Source organism: Rousettus aegyptiacus, unplaced genomic scaffold (genome assembly GCF_014176215.1).
Source record: "Rousettus aegyptiacus isolate mRouAeg1 unplaced genomic scaffold, mRouAeg1.p scaffold_m13_p_9, whole genome shotgun sequence".
NCBI lineage: Eukaryota > Metazoa > Chordata > Mammalia > Chiroptera > Pteropodidae > Rousettus > Rousettus aegyptiacus.
The window spans coordinates 31,208,449-31,225,209 of record NW_023416312.1 but is presented as its reverse complement, the minus strand read 5'-3'; the positions used below and the strand labels follow the sequence as shown (position 1 = coordinate 31,225,209).

The 16,761-nt window shown below is 50.0% G+C and overlaps 1 protein-coding gene across 1 annotated transcript; it reads right to left on the bottom strand.

Moving 5' to 3' along the window:
• Window positions 1-3,243: 3,243 nt before the first annotated feature.
• On the bottom strand, window positions 3,244-15,794 carry SUV39H1 (suppressor of variegation 3-9 homolog 1). Its single transcript, XM_016153344.2, has 6 exons — window positions 15,662-15,794; window positions 13,453-13,598; window positions 11,496-12,158; window positions 5,599-5,745; window positions 5,388-5,517; window positions 3,244-4,674 (listed from the first exon to the last, which is right to left on the bottom strand). Exons 1-6 carry the CDS (start codon window positions 15,678-15,680, stop codon window positions 4,541-4,543), a joined length of 1,239 nt encoding a protein of 412 aa, XP_016008830.1. The 5' UTR covers window positions 15,681-15,794; the 3' UTR covers window positions 3,244-4,540.
• Window positions 15,795-16,761: the final 967 nt, after the last annotated feature.

Sequence of the window (16,761 nt, the reverse complement as noted above, 5' to 3'; positions counted from 1 at the left end):
TTTCCGAATCCTGGATTCAAGTGTTCTGAGCTTTTTCTGGCCTACATTACAAGGGTGAGTTCACTGGGCTGTTTGGGTGACTGTCCTAGAATATGTGGCCCCTGAGATTTTTTGGTTTGAGAGTTCCTACCTATTTGGGATATATTTTCATGTATGAAGTCTCTTCCTCTTGGGGGGGTCCCAGTCCTAAGGTGCACTCTATCTGACTCATTTGGGGTTTGTTCCAGGGTTGTGGTCTCTGAGCTTTCAAATGGGGTGTGTGTGTGTGTGTGTGTGTGTGTGTGTGCGCGCGCGCGCGCATTCACGTGCACATGTGCATGCCAGTTAGTGAGTTTTCTGAGCTTTTTGGCCATTGTGGTCTCTGTGCAGGGTATGGTATCTCTGAACTATTTAGAAGTCTCTTCTTACAGGTATGAGGGGTCACTGATGTGTTTGAGTGTCTGTACTCAAGGTGTCACCCCTCTGAATGGTTTTGAGCCCATATCCTAGGGAATGAGTTCTCTATGATATTGTGGTTTTTGTCCTTGGGTGTGATTTTTCAGAGTAGCTTCAGGATCTGTTTCCTGAGTTTGAAGTCCTTCTATTGTTTCAGGCCTCTGAGGTGTGTCCCAGAGTGTGAGATCTCTGATCTCCATATTCCTTTGGTGTTGAGGTCCCTTACTGTTGGGGTGTGTCTCCAAGGGCAAGGTAGTTCCTGTTGAGCGAGTCCCAGTTCCAGGATATGAAGTCTCTGATTTATTAGGGGGCCTATTTCCAGTGTTAGAGGTCTCAGAGTGGTTTGGGGTTTTACCAGTTCATACCTCTTGGGTGTCTGGGGGTCTGTGCCAGGTGGTTATCTCTCTGAGCTGTGTAAGGATCTATGTCCTAGGGTGTAAGTTTTGTTAACTTGGAGCATTTTGGCATTGTATGTCTGATGTGTGGGGGTCTCTGGAAAACCTATAGGGTCTGCTTTTTCAGATTGAGGTTAATGAATTCTTTGAGGATTTCTGTCCTATAATGTGAGGCACTTGAGCCATGTGGGCATATGTAGCCAGATGTACTCTCTGAGCTGTTCTTCTGTCTCCCAGATTAGTTCTCTGAGCTGTTTGAGAGCTTGTGTCCACAACATGAGGTCCCTAAGCTGTTGTGGGTCTTTGTCTCAATTATGAGGTCTCTCTGCTGCTTATGGCAAACCTCGCAAAGAATGTGAGGTTTCTAGGCTGTTTGGTGAGCTGTATCCATTCGTGTCAGGTGTCTGAAATCTTTCTGGATATGAGTATAAAAGGCAAGTTCCATGAACAGTTTTGAAGTCTGAGTAGAGGATATATTTCTGAATCATTTGGAGGTCTGTGTTTAAGGTGTGAAGATTCTGAGCTGTTTGGGGACATGAGCCTAGGATGTGAAATTTCCAAGCCGTTTGGGGTCTGTGTTCAAGATGTGAGATCTCAGAGACATTTGGGGTCTGTGTCACAGGGTATGAAGTCCCTAAACTAGGTAGAAGATTGGTATCTAGATATCAGGTCTCTGAGCTCTTCCATGAACCAGTGAGTGAGGCCTCTGAGCTGTTTGGGTATCGGTCTCAGTGTACAAAGGCTCTCAGCTATTTTTAAAGTCTGTGTCCGGTACATGACATCTCTGAACAGGAATCTGTATTGAGTGTGAGGTCTCTGAGCTGGTTTAGGGCCTGTGTTCCAGAGTATGGGATTTGGGAGCTCTTGGGTATCATGTTCAGGGTGTGAAGTCTCTGAGCTATCTGGTGGTCTAAGAAGAGGTTGTGAGGTCTCTGAATTTTGTCTACCTTTCTACCCGCTTGTGAGTTCTCTTGAGAAATTGATGGATCTGTATTGCCAGTTGTGGAGTCTCTGGGCATTGTGAGGATCTGTAGTCAGAATTTCAGATGTGTGGGTTGTAAAATACAAGGTCTCTGAAGTGTTCGGTAGTCTTTCCTTGGGTGTCCTACTCTGAACTATTTTTGGGGTCTGTGTCAGATGTGAGGTCTCTTGAGCTGTATATAGATCTGTTTCCCAAGGTCAGAATTCTCTGAACAGGGCTTGTTTTCAGGCTGTGAAATCTCTAAGCTCTTTGGGGATGTGTGTGCAAGACTTGAGGCTCTGAGTTGTTTGTGGCATCATGTTCTAGGGAGTGAGGTTTCTGGGATGTTTACTGCTCCATATTTTCCAGGGTGTCTGAGCAATTTGGGGGTCTGTGTCCAAGTTGTAAGATTTTGGAATTAGAGATCTGTGTTCCAAGTATGAGATCTCACTGGTGTTTGGGCTGGGTCCAGGGTGACATCTCAGCTGTTTGGGGATCTGTCACAGGATGTGAGGGCTCAGAGCAGTCTGGGAATAGATGATTAGGGTATGAAGGCTCTGGATAACTTGGGTAGCAGTATCCCAGGTTGTGAGGTCTTTGAGACATTTGTTCATTTCTATCCCAGAAAGTACTCTGATGTGTTTGGGATCCAAATCCCAATGTAGGAGGCAGCATTTAGGTGTTGGAGCTCTTTGGGAGTTTGGGTCCCCTAGTTTCAGTGCAGTCTGAGTTATTCAGGGCCTGTATCTAGGTATGAGATCTCCAAGCTGTATGAATATGTATCCAAGATGTGAGGTCTCTGAGGTTGGGGGTCAATCCTAAGGGTATACGGTCTATGAGATATTTGGGAGCCTGTGTCCTAGGTGCCCTGTGTGTAGAGGTCTCTGAGCTATTTAGGATTCTGTCACCTGTGTGTCAGGCCTTTGAAATCTTTGGGTATCTGTTACAGCATGTGAGATCTGAGCAAAAACAAAGTGCACAGGCTCACATTCATGTTGAGGGATGATGAAAACACGTATATTTGAAATGCCATCTCCTTGTCTTCTGCTTTCTACCCTGGCACATATTAGGTGCTCAATAAATATTTGCAGAAAATATAAATACACTAAAAGCATAGACTTTCTATTCAAATGGGAGTAGGCAGGCTTTGGATTCAAAGCCTCTAAGAGCAGGGAGGGTCCAGCTCGAATTGTATATTTCTGTATTTCCACTGTATTTTTTCCTCAGGTTATTTTTGTTTATGACAAATGATAATAGTTTGTCCATTTACAGCAATGGATTTCATTTGCTTTTGAGGGGATGGCGGTGCAAGTGATACACTGGGGCTGTTCTAGTCAAATGGCTGAGGTTTGAGGAACATGTCCCTGGGCACCCCAGCTCCCAGCCTCTCATTCCTCCGCCTCTCGTCACCCCAACCCCTACCAAGTGAGGTCTTCAATCCCCACACCTTGGTTTGTTCAGTCAACAACTCAGTTTATTGATGCCCACCCCAGGCTGGGTAGGGTGGAGGAATATACAAGAGGAGAACCAGATTCAGTCCATGCCTGAAAGTTAACGTAGGGACAGGGAACAGGACACACAGACAGCCACACAGATCTGGCATCTGGTAGCAGGGCACACAGTCTCACATAGGGGCACTCTGGGCACAGGTAGTCAGGGAAGGCTTTCTAGAGAAAACCTCTTGGGGAAGCAAGGGGCAAGGCAGCCATCAGAGCCTTTGCCTTCTGTAAATCTGGGCAGGTAACTTGAGACCAGTGAACCCAAGGTGAATGCAAAGGGCTGGGATCTGGGGCTGTCAGGTGGCAGGGGCTTCCCTGTCACCTCACCACACCCTCGTGGGTAAGCCATCCCCATCCCTCAGTTCTTGGCCTTTACTTGGCCTTCTACCTCATGGGTCCTTTCCTGGGATCCACCTCCATAGTTTTCAAGGCTTCCCTGAGACAATCCATGTAGACCAGGTGTTCCGCCCAGTGCCTGGCACCTCATCACCACGCCATCAATGCACAGTTTTGTCCTAAGTGCTATCTACAGCCTAGCTAGGTCTTGGTTCCAGCTCTGAGTAGTCCCAGCAGTTACAACACCTCAGGGTGGGTCTACCAGCACCCTGCAAGCTCCTGAGAGCCCTAGGCACCTTCTGTGTACCCCAAAGGCAGGGAGGGTCTGCCTTCCTCTCATCGGCCAGTAGGCCATGGGCATCCACTCCCTTTCCAGTGGCATGTGGCTATCTACTTCTCAGATGTGCAGCTTGCATGTAAGCACAAACACAAACCAGCCTCAGTCCCCAGCCCTGGAGACTCCCTTTCTTTCACTAGCACAAAGTTTCTGTGGCAAGGGAATCAAGAGGGCAAGGGAGTCTGGGCTCTAATGTCAGCCTGCCCTGGGGCCACTTCTCCACTCTTGGGGCAGTAGGGAGAGGGCCTGCAACAGACCCCTCAAGCTCTAGGCAGAAGCAGGTGCAAAAACAAACTTTCTATTCTGGGGCTGGGTTGGGGCTCACCCCTTGTACCTCCTTCATAGGCCACGAATCCCAACTGCAGAAAGTCCTGGTGTTGACAAATTGCGGGGAGAGGGGAATTCCTGGAGTCAGTCCTCACTGCAACCCCTAAACACCCAGCAGGTAGGGGTGGGTGGAGGCCGGCAGGAGGCTCTGGCAGTCATTCCTCAAATAGGAGGGGAACGACGGGTAGTGGGCGGGTGGGATGGGTGGCTTTAGGCCCCCACAGTCAGTCTGGCCTCAGACTTCAAAGGGCTAGAAGAGGTATTTGCGGCAGGATTCAGTCCCACACTTGCATTCAATACGGACCCGCTTCTTGGGGGAGCCAGGGAGCCCAGCCAGGCCAAAGTTGGAGTCCATGCGGGTGCTCTCCATGTCCACGGGGTCCACTGTGGAGTCACAGCCAGGGAGGGCGGGAGGGGGGAGGGGACTTGTTAGAAGGCCTAAGTGAAGTGTCCCACTGACCCTTTACCATGAGAGACCCAGGGATCTTGGAGGCTGGGAGCAGGTCTGGGATTTGGGTCAGGTGGGGGTCATGGAGTTGGTGGTTTGGAGCTAGGGCCAGAGCTCAGCACTGGAGGTTGTTCAAGTGTTAGGAAGATGGCCAGGAGTTGGGGGTTGTGGAGAAAGCAGGGGGCTGTCAGGGAGAAGCAGGAAGGTTGTCTCAGGCATAGGTCCAGGAATAAAAGGTCACCTGGGCATCCAGAGGGGCATCTGAACTCTCCTGCCAAAGATCCCCCCTTGAGTGTCTCACAGGTGACTAGTCTGTCAAGTAGGGGACTGGTTGGAGACCAGAGTATCCAGAGGCTTGGAATGAGGAAGGCCAAAGAGGGTGAGGAGCGGAGAAGATTGGGGGACTGGGGAAGTTCAGACAAGACTGGAGTCAGGAGAAGTGTCTTAACGAGCCAAACATCCTCCCCCAGGAGTCTTGGGAGAAGTTGGTACAAGTATCTTAGGGTTGGGAATGAGGGGACCCCCTACCAAGGGGTCCAGGAGTCCAGAAGGGAAACTGGGAATCAGAGCATCTTAAAGCTCCTTGGGGAGGGGTCCTTGTGTCCCATGTCATTATGTGCCCCTGCCCCCAATCCCTTGCCACCCCCACCTTGCATATTGTAATCAAATGTGAGCTCCTCGCCTGCCCGGATGGTTCTTGTGGCAAAGAAAGCGATGCGGGGCAGCCGCTCATCAAGGTTGTCTATGAAGACGTTGTACACCTGGAGGTTGGGGTCACACTGGGAGAAAACGAACAGTGGGAGGGTGAGAAGGGGCCCAACCTGCTCCTCCCAACCCCCACCCACCTGCGGGGTACCCACACTGTGGTTGACAAAGTGGGAGATGTTGCCATAATAGGCGGCATCCACGGTGTACACGTCCTCAACGTAGTCCAGGTCGAAGAGGTATGTGGCACCCTGGCGGTCGTAGATCTGACCCCGCCGCTCCGCCTCTTCTGAGGTAATGATCTGGGGAGAGGGCCACAGGGAAGTGGGGACTGGCCAAGAAGGCTCAGGAAAGCCAGTATAGCACCTGGCCCCCCAGGAGGAGAACAACAAGTGAAGAGGAAGGTACTCCCACCCATGTGGCTGGCTCAGCAGGGCTGGCAGGTATGGGCACATGAGAGGCAGTAAGGCAGAGAATCTGTCAGCCTTTCTCAGGGGGCTGGGCCTCAGCTGGCTGCTGCCAATCCCTCCTCAGGCCTCTGGATGGTCTGGGGAGTCTCTCAATGGTGGACAGAGGCTGGCCACAAGGTTCAGTCATCAGATAGATAGACAGACAGACAGACAGACAGACAGACACACCCTCATCATGAGACTTATAGTGAGATACGGGAGACCCAGACCAAGGGCTAGAAAGAAAAAGACCCAGGGCTCAACAGAGGGGGGTAGAACGAGAAAGGATGACTGATCCAGGGCAAGAGGGCCTGAGGTATTGCAGGACCCAACACAAGAGAAGAGAGCCAGAGTACAGCCATGCACACAGCAGCAAGGACATGGAAAACAAGGTGAAGAAAGATTCCTGGGCTGGTGGGGAAAGGAAAACTGAATGGGGGAGAGGCTTGACAGGAGCAAGAGGCAGAGAGAGAGAGAGAGAAACACAGACTGAAGCTTAATATGAAAGACTCAGGTCAGGAAAGAAGACCAAGACCCCTGAGAGTCTCAGATCGCAAGAAAGAGGCTGAGGACAAAAACTTGGAAGATGAAAAGAGAGGAGACGAGCACTTGCTTCCCTAAGCCCTGAGTCTGCAGTGCCAAAAACTGGTATTTAAGACAACAGGAGGCATCTCCTCCCAGGCTGGGTCCCCTGCTATTCCAGTAAACATGAAGCTGCTCCACCATCCTAACCCTGACCTGTCCTTGCCTCCCAAATGCTGTTGATGGATTCTCCACCCTATCCCACCCCTTTCCCAATCTCTCTTCTCCATCCCGCATGTCCCCTTCCCCCTGGGGACAACCACAGCCTTCTAGTAATCCCCAAGTATAGCCGATCATGCCCACCCCTGGACTGCCCATTCCTCAGCCTAGGGTGCCTCCGGACCAGGCATATCTCATTCTTTACTCTCAGGTTTCTGCCCACCCCTCAAAGACAAGTGAAAACAGTGTACAGTGCACAGCAGACTCGCAAGAAATACCTTTTTATTCTTTCTAGCCCAGCTACCTGTCCTCTCTCTAGCAGTGATCCCATAGGCAACTCAAATACTCTCTTCCTCTTACCACGACCATCTTCCTTCCCCCTCCCTTCATTGGAGACCCAGTGCCCATCACCAGCCCCCTGCTGACACTGGAACCACCCCACTGGCCTTCTTCCTTGTTCACCCTCATGCCAGCCAGTGGCCACGTTCTTTCTACTTTCAAATCTATCCCTTTCCAGTCTTGACTACCCTTCATTTTCTCTAGTCAGGATGGCCACACCAGTGCCCTATCTTCTCCCTACCTTTTACACCATCACTTCCAGCCTCTGCTCCCTGCCAAATGCTATCAACACCTTTAGAAGACCATGATTTATCCCTCAGGTTACACTGCTCACTGCCCTACACTCCAGCTCTTCCTTTAGGAACCTAGCTCCCCTATACGCAAATTTTTATTTGTTCACTCATCCATTCAGTGGTTTTTTATGAGGCTTACCCTGTGCCTGGTCCCAGTGCTCCGGAATCAGTGTCCGCTAAAGACACAGGGACCAAGCTGGGTCCCTGTTTTCAGGGGTCATTTAGGTTGGGGAGACACAAGGACCAGGCCCAGTCCTGCCTCTCCCATCTGGTGACAGAGATGGACTCAGACACCCACAGTGCAACAGTGCTTAGGGTTCAAGGGTAATGGAACAGAGAAACCACTAAAGCAAGCTGCAAATCATAAAAGGGCTTTGACACCAGATTGAAGAGTGGGGACTCTCCTGAGGGATCCAACAGAAGGCACAGAAGCATTGTAAGGACATCAAGGCAAATTTCCCTCCACCTCCTGAAGAACACACTCTTCTTGTGGCATCAGCTCCAGCAGATGTTACTTCTCTGTGCAGCCTTCTTGAACCTCCCAGTCCTGATCCTCAACAACCTCTCCGAAGCCCTGGGATCAAAGAACAGCCTCTGCCGGGCCCAGGAGAATATCAGGTAGTGACTGAGCCAGCTTTTTCCTTTAAGCCCCTCCTCAGCCAGAGGGAATGCCCCATAACCTCCCCAGTCTCCTCTTCCTGTTCTGCCCCTACCTGCTCCCCTAGTTTCACCAGGAGTGAGTCACACTGCAAGCCCTCCAGGGCACAAACCGATCCTTCTCTCTGTCTTCAGTCTCCCTCTGTAAGGGTTGGTCTACCCTGAGAACTCAAGAACAAATCAGTCCATGTCCTTGCTCCCTAGCAATTCTCCAGAATGACTGGGCTATATAAGCTGGCAGCTTGGAAAGGGTGTTGGCATGAATGGGAACCTGAAGCTCAAAGTCCAGTTGCTGCTCTGCCCCCTCCCAGATATGGGATCCTGAATGTTCTCTCCCTGTGCCTGTTTCCTCAGCCAAAACAAAACAAAACAAAAACAGAAAACAAAAAACTCCAGGTCTAGCAGGGTACCAGTTTTAAACACTGGGACTTTTTTTTACCCACTTGACTAGCTTGATGACACTAAGCACTTTACTACACGCTCTGGGCCTTGGTTTTGTTATCTGTAGATTGGGGATGACAATGACAATAATCCTAGCTTGACAGGGGTTGTAAAGATTCACCAAGATCAGGAATATGAAAGGTGTTTCTGGTTTTGTTTTAGTTAGGACACCAAGCAGTGTTAGGAGGGGTTATGAGTCCTGTATCTTGTCAAAATGTAAGGTGTTCTCTTATGTGCCCTTTCCCAAAAAAGAAAAAAACTGCTGCTCATTAAATGATATGCCATCATTTAATTAAACTAGGACTCACTGTCACTTCAGAGTTGTTAAAATATAAAGAAAATGCACGTTTTAGAATGGATAAAACAAGATGTCGTTCTCTGTTGGGTGTTCTGATGAAAGGTGGAAAGGTACAAAGGGGAGGAAGGGCAGCTCACCCGGAGGGATCATTGGTGCAGAGGTGAAGGTAGGAGAGTAAATGCCTTGTCCAGGTTGTAGAAGGATAGCATGGTGAACAGGTATAGGGTATGTGCCCTCAATTATCCTAACACTAAGTAGGGTCTGAGACAGCACCATGTAATCAAGTAAATTAATATTTTTGAATTGAAATTTATGAATATTCACACTAAGACTATAAATAGGCCCAAATCAGGTCCAGTTAGTTTTTACAGCCAGATGGGTTACAAAAAACTTTTGGTTTTCTGAATTTTGGAATGTAATAGCTAACATTTATTGAAGACTTACTGTATGCTGAATACTATTTAAGTGCTTCACACATAACTTATTTAATTCTTATAACAAGTGTTTGAGGTGGGTGCTATTATCATTCCCATTCTACAGATTAGGAAACTGAGACATGAGAAGTGACTGCTGATGAGTGGTGGACATGGGATTCAACCTTGGGTAGCCAGGCTCCAGGGTCCACCCTCCTGACCACTTTGCCATGCTACCTTATCACATGGGCATGTAGGAAGATGAGTTTGGCTCTGGTAGTGTTTGGGGGCCTCTGCGGCCATCAGGATGTTCCACAGATCTTAGAGTATTGGAGGGGCACTTGGAAGTTACTGAATGTGGCAGGAGGTAAGCCAAGAAATAACTCAGAAAGAATGTGTGGAGAGTGGGAAGAGTGAAAACAGGGAGCAAGAGGGCCCTGGAAACCCCAATGTTTGCAGCATAGAGGACAAGGATACTACAGAAGGGTAGCTAGAAAAGGACCTGGCCCAGGAGACTTTGGGGTGCCTGAGGGCTGCACTCTTCCTCCTCCTCACCTGTCAGGATCCTTTGTGTTGTAGGAAGCCTTTCCTCAAGCTCATCAGTACAGTAGAATGAGGCTACAGACACTACCTGCCCTGGACTTCTTCCAAGACTGTCGGCTCCTGTGGGGTCAGGACACCTTCCTCCTCCAGGCAGAGGCTCTGGAGTGTGCACATATCCTCCAGATTGATTACACACCTCTGGGGTGTTAACAACTCCTCCCCACTATTAGCATCCCTCTGAGATCTGGATACCTCCTCCAAAGTGTCAGGACACTGAAGGGTAGACAACGCCTCCAGGCTATCAGAGTCATCTTGGGCATAGACTCAATCTCCTTTAGATTGTCACAGTCCTGGGGTGAAGACACTTCTTTTTCCTATCAGGACAGTGTGGATGTGGACACTTCCTAAATCAGACCAGCAGGGTCCTCTGGTATATAGAGAGCTTGCTCTCCTTCTCTAGGTCACTCTGGGACATGGACACCTCTCTTCCTGTAGACTGTCAGGACCCCTCTGAAGTGTGACCACCTCCTCCTTCCTCTAGACTGACAGGTCCTTTGATGTCCAGATATTTCCTCCACCAGACCATCAAGATTATCTGGGGTATAGATATCTCCTCCTAGACTGTCAGTACGGACAGCTCTGCCTCTAGACTGTCTCTGCCCCAGGGCTGTGACCCTGTCTACTTCATAGTTTATCAGAGTGGGAGCCTCTCCTCTTCATCAATGTCATTACTACAGTGTGGACATCCTCAGCAGTGTGTCACTTAGGCCAATTTCTGTCACTTCTCAACCACAGCAACCCCTAAGAGACCTGTGGAAATATGGAGGAATTTGAGGTTGTCACCATGACAGGGCACACTCATGGATTTAAATGGTCCTGGTCCTGGGATGTTAAATGTTCCCCAATGCATGAGATGTTCCTCTATAACAAAGAACTGCTCCCCCGCAAATGCCCACAGCTTTCCACCTTAGAACATGATACTGTTACAGACACTTGCTAGTTATTCAATAGTTATTCACTGAAACCCCTTGTTTTCCACCTGGGCACATGGCTAAATCACATTTCTCTCCTGCATGGAGGTAAGGCCAGTGACTTGGTTCCAGCCAGCGGATGTGGGCAGAAATGATGTGCACTGTGTCTGGTCTTGGCCCATCAGAAACCTCCCCACTCTAGGCCCACTTGCCAGGCAAAGCTGAAAATCAGAGGCAGCTCCGAGGCTCTCAGGCATGGCAAAGGCACAAGAAGGGAAAAGCCTAGCTGGCCATGCCACTGTGTGGAAGGATACCACCCAAACACCCATGCTGGACTGTTATAGGAGTAAATAAACTTCTAATGTGCAAAGCCACTGACTTGCAGGTTGTCTAGTATGGTACCTAGCCTGCCTAATATAGCTGGCCTACATGTCTAGAGGAGGAAGCAGCCAATCTCCGCAAGTCATGTCTATGTCCTACGGCAGACTGTGTTCCTTTTGTACAGATTAGTAAAAGGTGCTCCTTCCAGGCAGACACTGCTTGGCAATAATCTGGACCCTTGTAAAATGAGAAGAGGAAGTGCCTTTTCAGGTGACAAAACCCTGTGCAGACCACACTACCTGTTAAAAGGAACACTGTCTGGATTTCAGTTCCCATTCTCTTCTTCCCTAGATACCCTTATGAAGTCAACTCAGTCTGGAAGTGTTTCAACATGCTTTTAACTACCAGCTTGCAATGATCTCTGCTGCCAGGACGTCCCTAGTACTTGGGTTAAACACCCCCAGCCCACCTTTCCCACAGGGAAAGCAGGGAAGTTTCAGACACACCATGAGGAGAGCTGGACAACACACACTGGCAACACATGGTAGGAAGAGCTACACACACATGCATGGTCCTGTCTCCCTACCTCTCCCACGTACTCCATGACAAAGCTGTTCTTGCGGATCTTCTCCAGCGTGCGGACGCCCCAGCCACGCCCATCATCTGTGCGAAAGATGCAGAGGTCGTAGCGAATGCCCTTCTGTACCACGCGGTTGGGGCAGTCATAGCCACAGCGGCAGCGGGAGTTGCACTCATAGATGGGCAGCCCAGCTCGCAGCCGCACCTGGCCCTGGTCATTGTAGGCAAACTTGTGCAGTGATGCCCCAGGGCAGCAGCCTCCAGCAGGTGCCCACAGACAGTCCTGGCACTCGCAGCCCACAGCTACCTGGTTGAGGGTGATGCCCTCACCAACACGGTACTCATTGATGTATACAAAGGCCCGCGGGGGGCCGTCCAGGTCCACCTCATTCTCTACAGTGATGCGTCCCAGATGGTTGCGTTTAGCATTGAGCTCCTGCTCCCAGCGTCGCAGTGCCCGCCTCTGCTTGGCCTTCTGTACCAGGTAGTTGGCCAAGCTTGGGTCCAGATGCCGGGGTGGCTTTGACCGGTGATGCCGCCGGAGTAGCTCTCGTTCTAAGTCCTTGTGGAACTGCTTGAGAATGCGCACACACTTGAGATTCTGCCGTGGCTCCCAGGTGCTCTCTGACTCTGGGTATCCACGCCATTTTACCAGGTAATATTCCTGTTCCTGTTGGGGGAGAGGAGGGGCAGGGGAACAGGGACACCATAAGTGATGAGACCCTTGGGCCAGGCCTTGTGGGAATTCCATTCCAAAGCTGATGGATAACACCCAAACCACTCCCCACCCTTTTCTGGAATGACTCCATGCAGTGATTAAAAAGCAAAGGCAATAAAAGTCAGGATCACTAGGTTCAAATCCTGCTCTGTCTAAATTACAACTTTTTAATTTAATCTCTCAAACCTACTCCCTGCTCTGCCTTCTCTCACATCAGCTCCCTCCTGCTAGCTGTTCAGGCCCCAATGCTTAGTCATCCTTGACTCCTTTTTTTTTTCACACTCTCCATATCCACCCTCAGCAAATACTGTTAGCCCCACCTTCAGACTACATCCAGAACCCAACCATCATTGCTCCCTTGGACTGTGGCAGTAGCCTCCTCACCAATTCCCCCACTTCCACCCTAGCCCCTATAGTCTATTCTCCACACAGCAGCCAGAGGGATCTTTTCCTGCTGAGAGAGTTATAAGATAAAGTTTAACTACACAGATTCTAGTTAGACACCCTGCGTACATATTCTGAACCTGCCACTCCCCAGTTGTGTGGCCTTGGGTAAGTTATTTAACTTTGCTGGGCCTTAGTTTCCTCATATATAAATAGGGCAAAAAAGCTAACATTTTTCTAGCATTCATTACCTAAGGATGTACTGTTTTAGCAACTTACAAATATTACTAGTGAATTTAATCCTCACAATTCTATAAGAGGTAGATAACTACTAAGCATCCCCATTCTACAGATGAGGAAAATGAAGTACAGAGAATGTAAGTATCCTGGGGTTACATGGCCAAGATTTGAACCCAAGCATGCTGGGACCAGCCTGTTCTCTTAACTATCCTGCCATTACCTCCTCTGGCCATGACTACAGTTCCATTTCATAGAATCGTTGGGGGGATTAAATGAGTTTGAGAGTAAGTGCCTGGCACACTGAAAGTGCTCAATAACCATTAGCTCTCCCCCATCTCCATTTCCAGGCTCAGCAGCTCAATCTTCGCAACTTGTCTGTATTTTTAGGGAGGTTGGAGGAGAGATTTATTTGAGGATTCATCCTGGCTCCTGCCTTCCTCAGAAATTCACTTAGTTTCCCCACTAGTAAGATGGGGATGAGAAGAGGGCCTACTAATCCTACTTTTAAGATCAGAGGAGAAAATTCCCTTGGGAAACAGATGCATGTAGTGAGGGATATGGGGGCAGGAAGCCAGCTTTCTTGAGACACCCCCAGCCCCAGCCATGGTCACCCCAGACTCACGCGGATCTTCTTGTAATCGCACAGGTACTCGACTTCAAAGTCATAGAAGTTCCTCTTGGAGATGCCAAGGGCAGGACAGGAGAGCTTGGCCAAGCGGCACAGGTCCTGTAGCTGATTCCAAGAAGACTTGCAACACACACTACAGCCTAGAACAAGAGGGCCAGAAAGAAACAATCACTTGGCATCCTGGTGAATTCAGGGGTCAGAGGGTACCCCCAAGTCCTTCCTAGGACTTCCAAAGGACTGCCTCAGTCAGTGAAATTTAATCCACAGGACTTTCCAAAGCTAAGACCTTTCTACCACAAAAATGTGCCACTTCTTACAACCCCAGTGCTTACTGTCCAAGGCTACCCCTGAAGTAGCTGATCTCAAAATGGGATCTGCTGTGTGGAATGTCCTAAAGGAAGCTATTCCCAGAACTTCCAACTTCCTCAATATTATTCATAAACCTGCCTGCAAAACATACCTAAAGTTAGAGACCTAATTCTCCTCCTCCACACTTACAAAAGAAAGAGAACTGCCCCTATCTCAGTAGCATGCACTGCCCCAAGGGTCTATGTGGGATGGAGTTAAAACCTCCAGGGCAGCAAACAAAGGGGAAAGACTGGTCCACAATCCCTGATCTGAAATCCCTGAGGCCAGATCTTTTTTGGAATTCTTTTTCTTTTCTTTTGGGGGGGGGATGTTATAAGTGTAGTTCTAGGTATATCCCATACATTACCTAACACCCCCAGTGTGGTTAAGGGCATCAAGCTATAATCAAAGACTTTAATAGTTCTATAGCAAAAGTCTGAATTTTCACATTAAATAAAGATGCAAGATAGCAGCACTGAACAGTCCCCACCTTATGGTCTAGTTTTGTAACTGAATGGTACTAAACTTGTTTTTAGGGCTTTTTAGATTTCAAAATTATGAATAAGAGATTGTGGAGTGGTATTAGATTACAGAAAGCCTCCTTGAAAGATTAGTCTGGGTGCCTTAAACCCACAAAGTATATGTTTTCACACTGCATTTTGACTTTCTCTGTCTATCCACATTTCTGTGAAGGGTAAAGCTTGCCCAAAGGAATCCAGGAACAGGCAAACAGAAATAGGTAAGTGATGACGATTCTTTTAAATATACCTGGAACATTCTGGGACTACCAAAAATTTTCAAGACAGATTTTTTTTAAAGCCTTCCAAGTCAAAGATTCAAGGCACATTCATAATGTGCTTCGAAGCCATTTTATTAGATCATTTCACAGAACACTTATTCCAAATGTGGTCAGTCCTAATCCTATTAATTTTTAATCTCCCATTACAAAAATCAAACATTTAAACTCATGATGAAATGCTCTAGATGTCAACCTAAAAATCTACAAGAGCTTTACAAAATTATTTCGTGTGCACTTCCCCACTCCCCACCCTCACTTAGGCAGGCCTACTGGAGACTCGTGGCCTGTGCCCACGCTTTCCTCTCCCTATGACGTCTCTCTTTCAAACCCCTCGACTTGCATTTGAAACCCCACTAAAGTGGTCCCAACTCACATCTCTAGCTGCTGGCGCCACACTGACCACAGGTGGACTCTCCTACCCCTCAGAGTTCCCCCTCACACTTGTGGAACCCATCATTCCCATAGCTTTCTTCACACAGAGAAGCCCACTCCCCTCAACATACTAAGAAAGTCATCCCTTTTTCCCTGCACACGGGAGAGTCCAGCTCTCCTATTTGGGAAGCGCCCTGCCACTCTTCCTGGGAGAGTCCTCTCTACAGATCCTTCCCCCTAACACGCTGAGATACCTTCCCCTCAAGATTCCCCTGTCCCCCACCCTGAAAAGGAGGTCCGTCCCCTTCCCTTCCCTCCCCTTCCGGCGTCTCGCGTGGACACCAAGCGGATAACGGTCACCGGCGGCTGATTTTCCCGCGCGCGGGCGCGGCCTCCTGGACAACTCCCTGCGCGCGCGCGCGCGCCGTCCGGTCGCGATTTGAGGCGCGCGCCCCCTCCCCGAGTCCCCACTTCGCCTCAAGCTCGCCGCCTTCCAAAGCACGCGCCCCCTCCCCTCAGCCCCGCCCAGCCCCGCGCGCCAGGCCCATGCTCCCTGAGCCCCAGGTTTTCGGCGCCAGGCTTCCGGCTCCGTGGCTTCGGACGCCGAGGCCCCGAGCCCGTCACGCACCCCTCCAGCCCACCCGGCCCAGCCAGCGGCCCGCGTCGCTGCCACCACAGCTTCACCTTTTAAATTTTCCGCCATCTTTCCCCACGGCTAACGACATTCGGGCCTAACCGGCCTCGCGAGAAGAGAGCTCGCGCGGGCGTGGCCGAGAATGCGCAGCCTATTGGTCGCGCTGCAGCCCGACAGCGCCCCCGCGGACCAACCGGCAAGCCGTGACCGGACCCCTCCCGCCACTCCGCTCGGTCCCGAAGGCGGGTGCTCGCTGGCGCTTTCCCAGCGTGCGTCTGCGCGGCGTCGGCGGCGGCGGTTGTTGCTGGAGACTCTGCCTGTCCGCCAGTCTGTCTGTCACGCTGTCAGCCAATCCCGTTGTCAGTCAGCCAGACGAGTGGGGGAGAATCCTCTGTTCTGTCAGACCTCCAATTACCACCGTCAGGCAGCCCGTCACCACAATTTAACCCCGAACAGACCGTGACTCCCCTCCCACAGTGAACTATGGCTAGACTGCTGCCCAGTCTCAAATCAGTCGTAACTCAAATCATACAATGGGTCAGTCACCACTACTGTCTAGTCAGATCCCGCCCCCCATTCATACCGTCAGTCACAAGCAGCAGCCATCCGTGCCCTCGGGCTGGCAGCAGTTCCCTTGAAGAGGATATAACAGCGCTTCCTAACAGCCACACTGCTAGTCAGCCAGCCTGTCATTACCTTCTTCACACTGGCAGTTACTCAGAGGCCTCTCCGTCTACCCTTGCCCTGGCACCTGCTCTGAATCCTTCTGGGGAAGTCATCTCACACTTGGCTCAGGAAGCCTCAGCCACCAGCCATGCTCTCAGGCAGGCTGCTATTAGGTCTGGCCAGGCTGGCATTGTCAGCATCTCATGTAGCCCTGTCAGGCAGTCACGCTGTCTACTGTCAGTTGTCTGTGACTCTTGTCATTCTCCCCTCATTCCCGCCATGATCAGGCACTTATTTTCTCAGAGCACATAGTCACAGCAACTAAAGGTAGCATTAAGCCACCACCCCTCTGGTCAGTGGGTCAGCAGTCTGTCCTTTCTCAGGAATATGTGCCCCCATTGGACAGTCAGTCAGTATCCTCTGACCCATGTGGGCAACTGTGATTCCAACCTTGTTCGGCCAGCCTCCCCAATCTTGTAGTTGG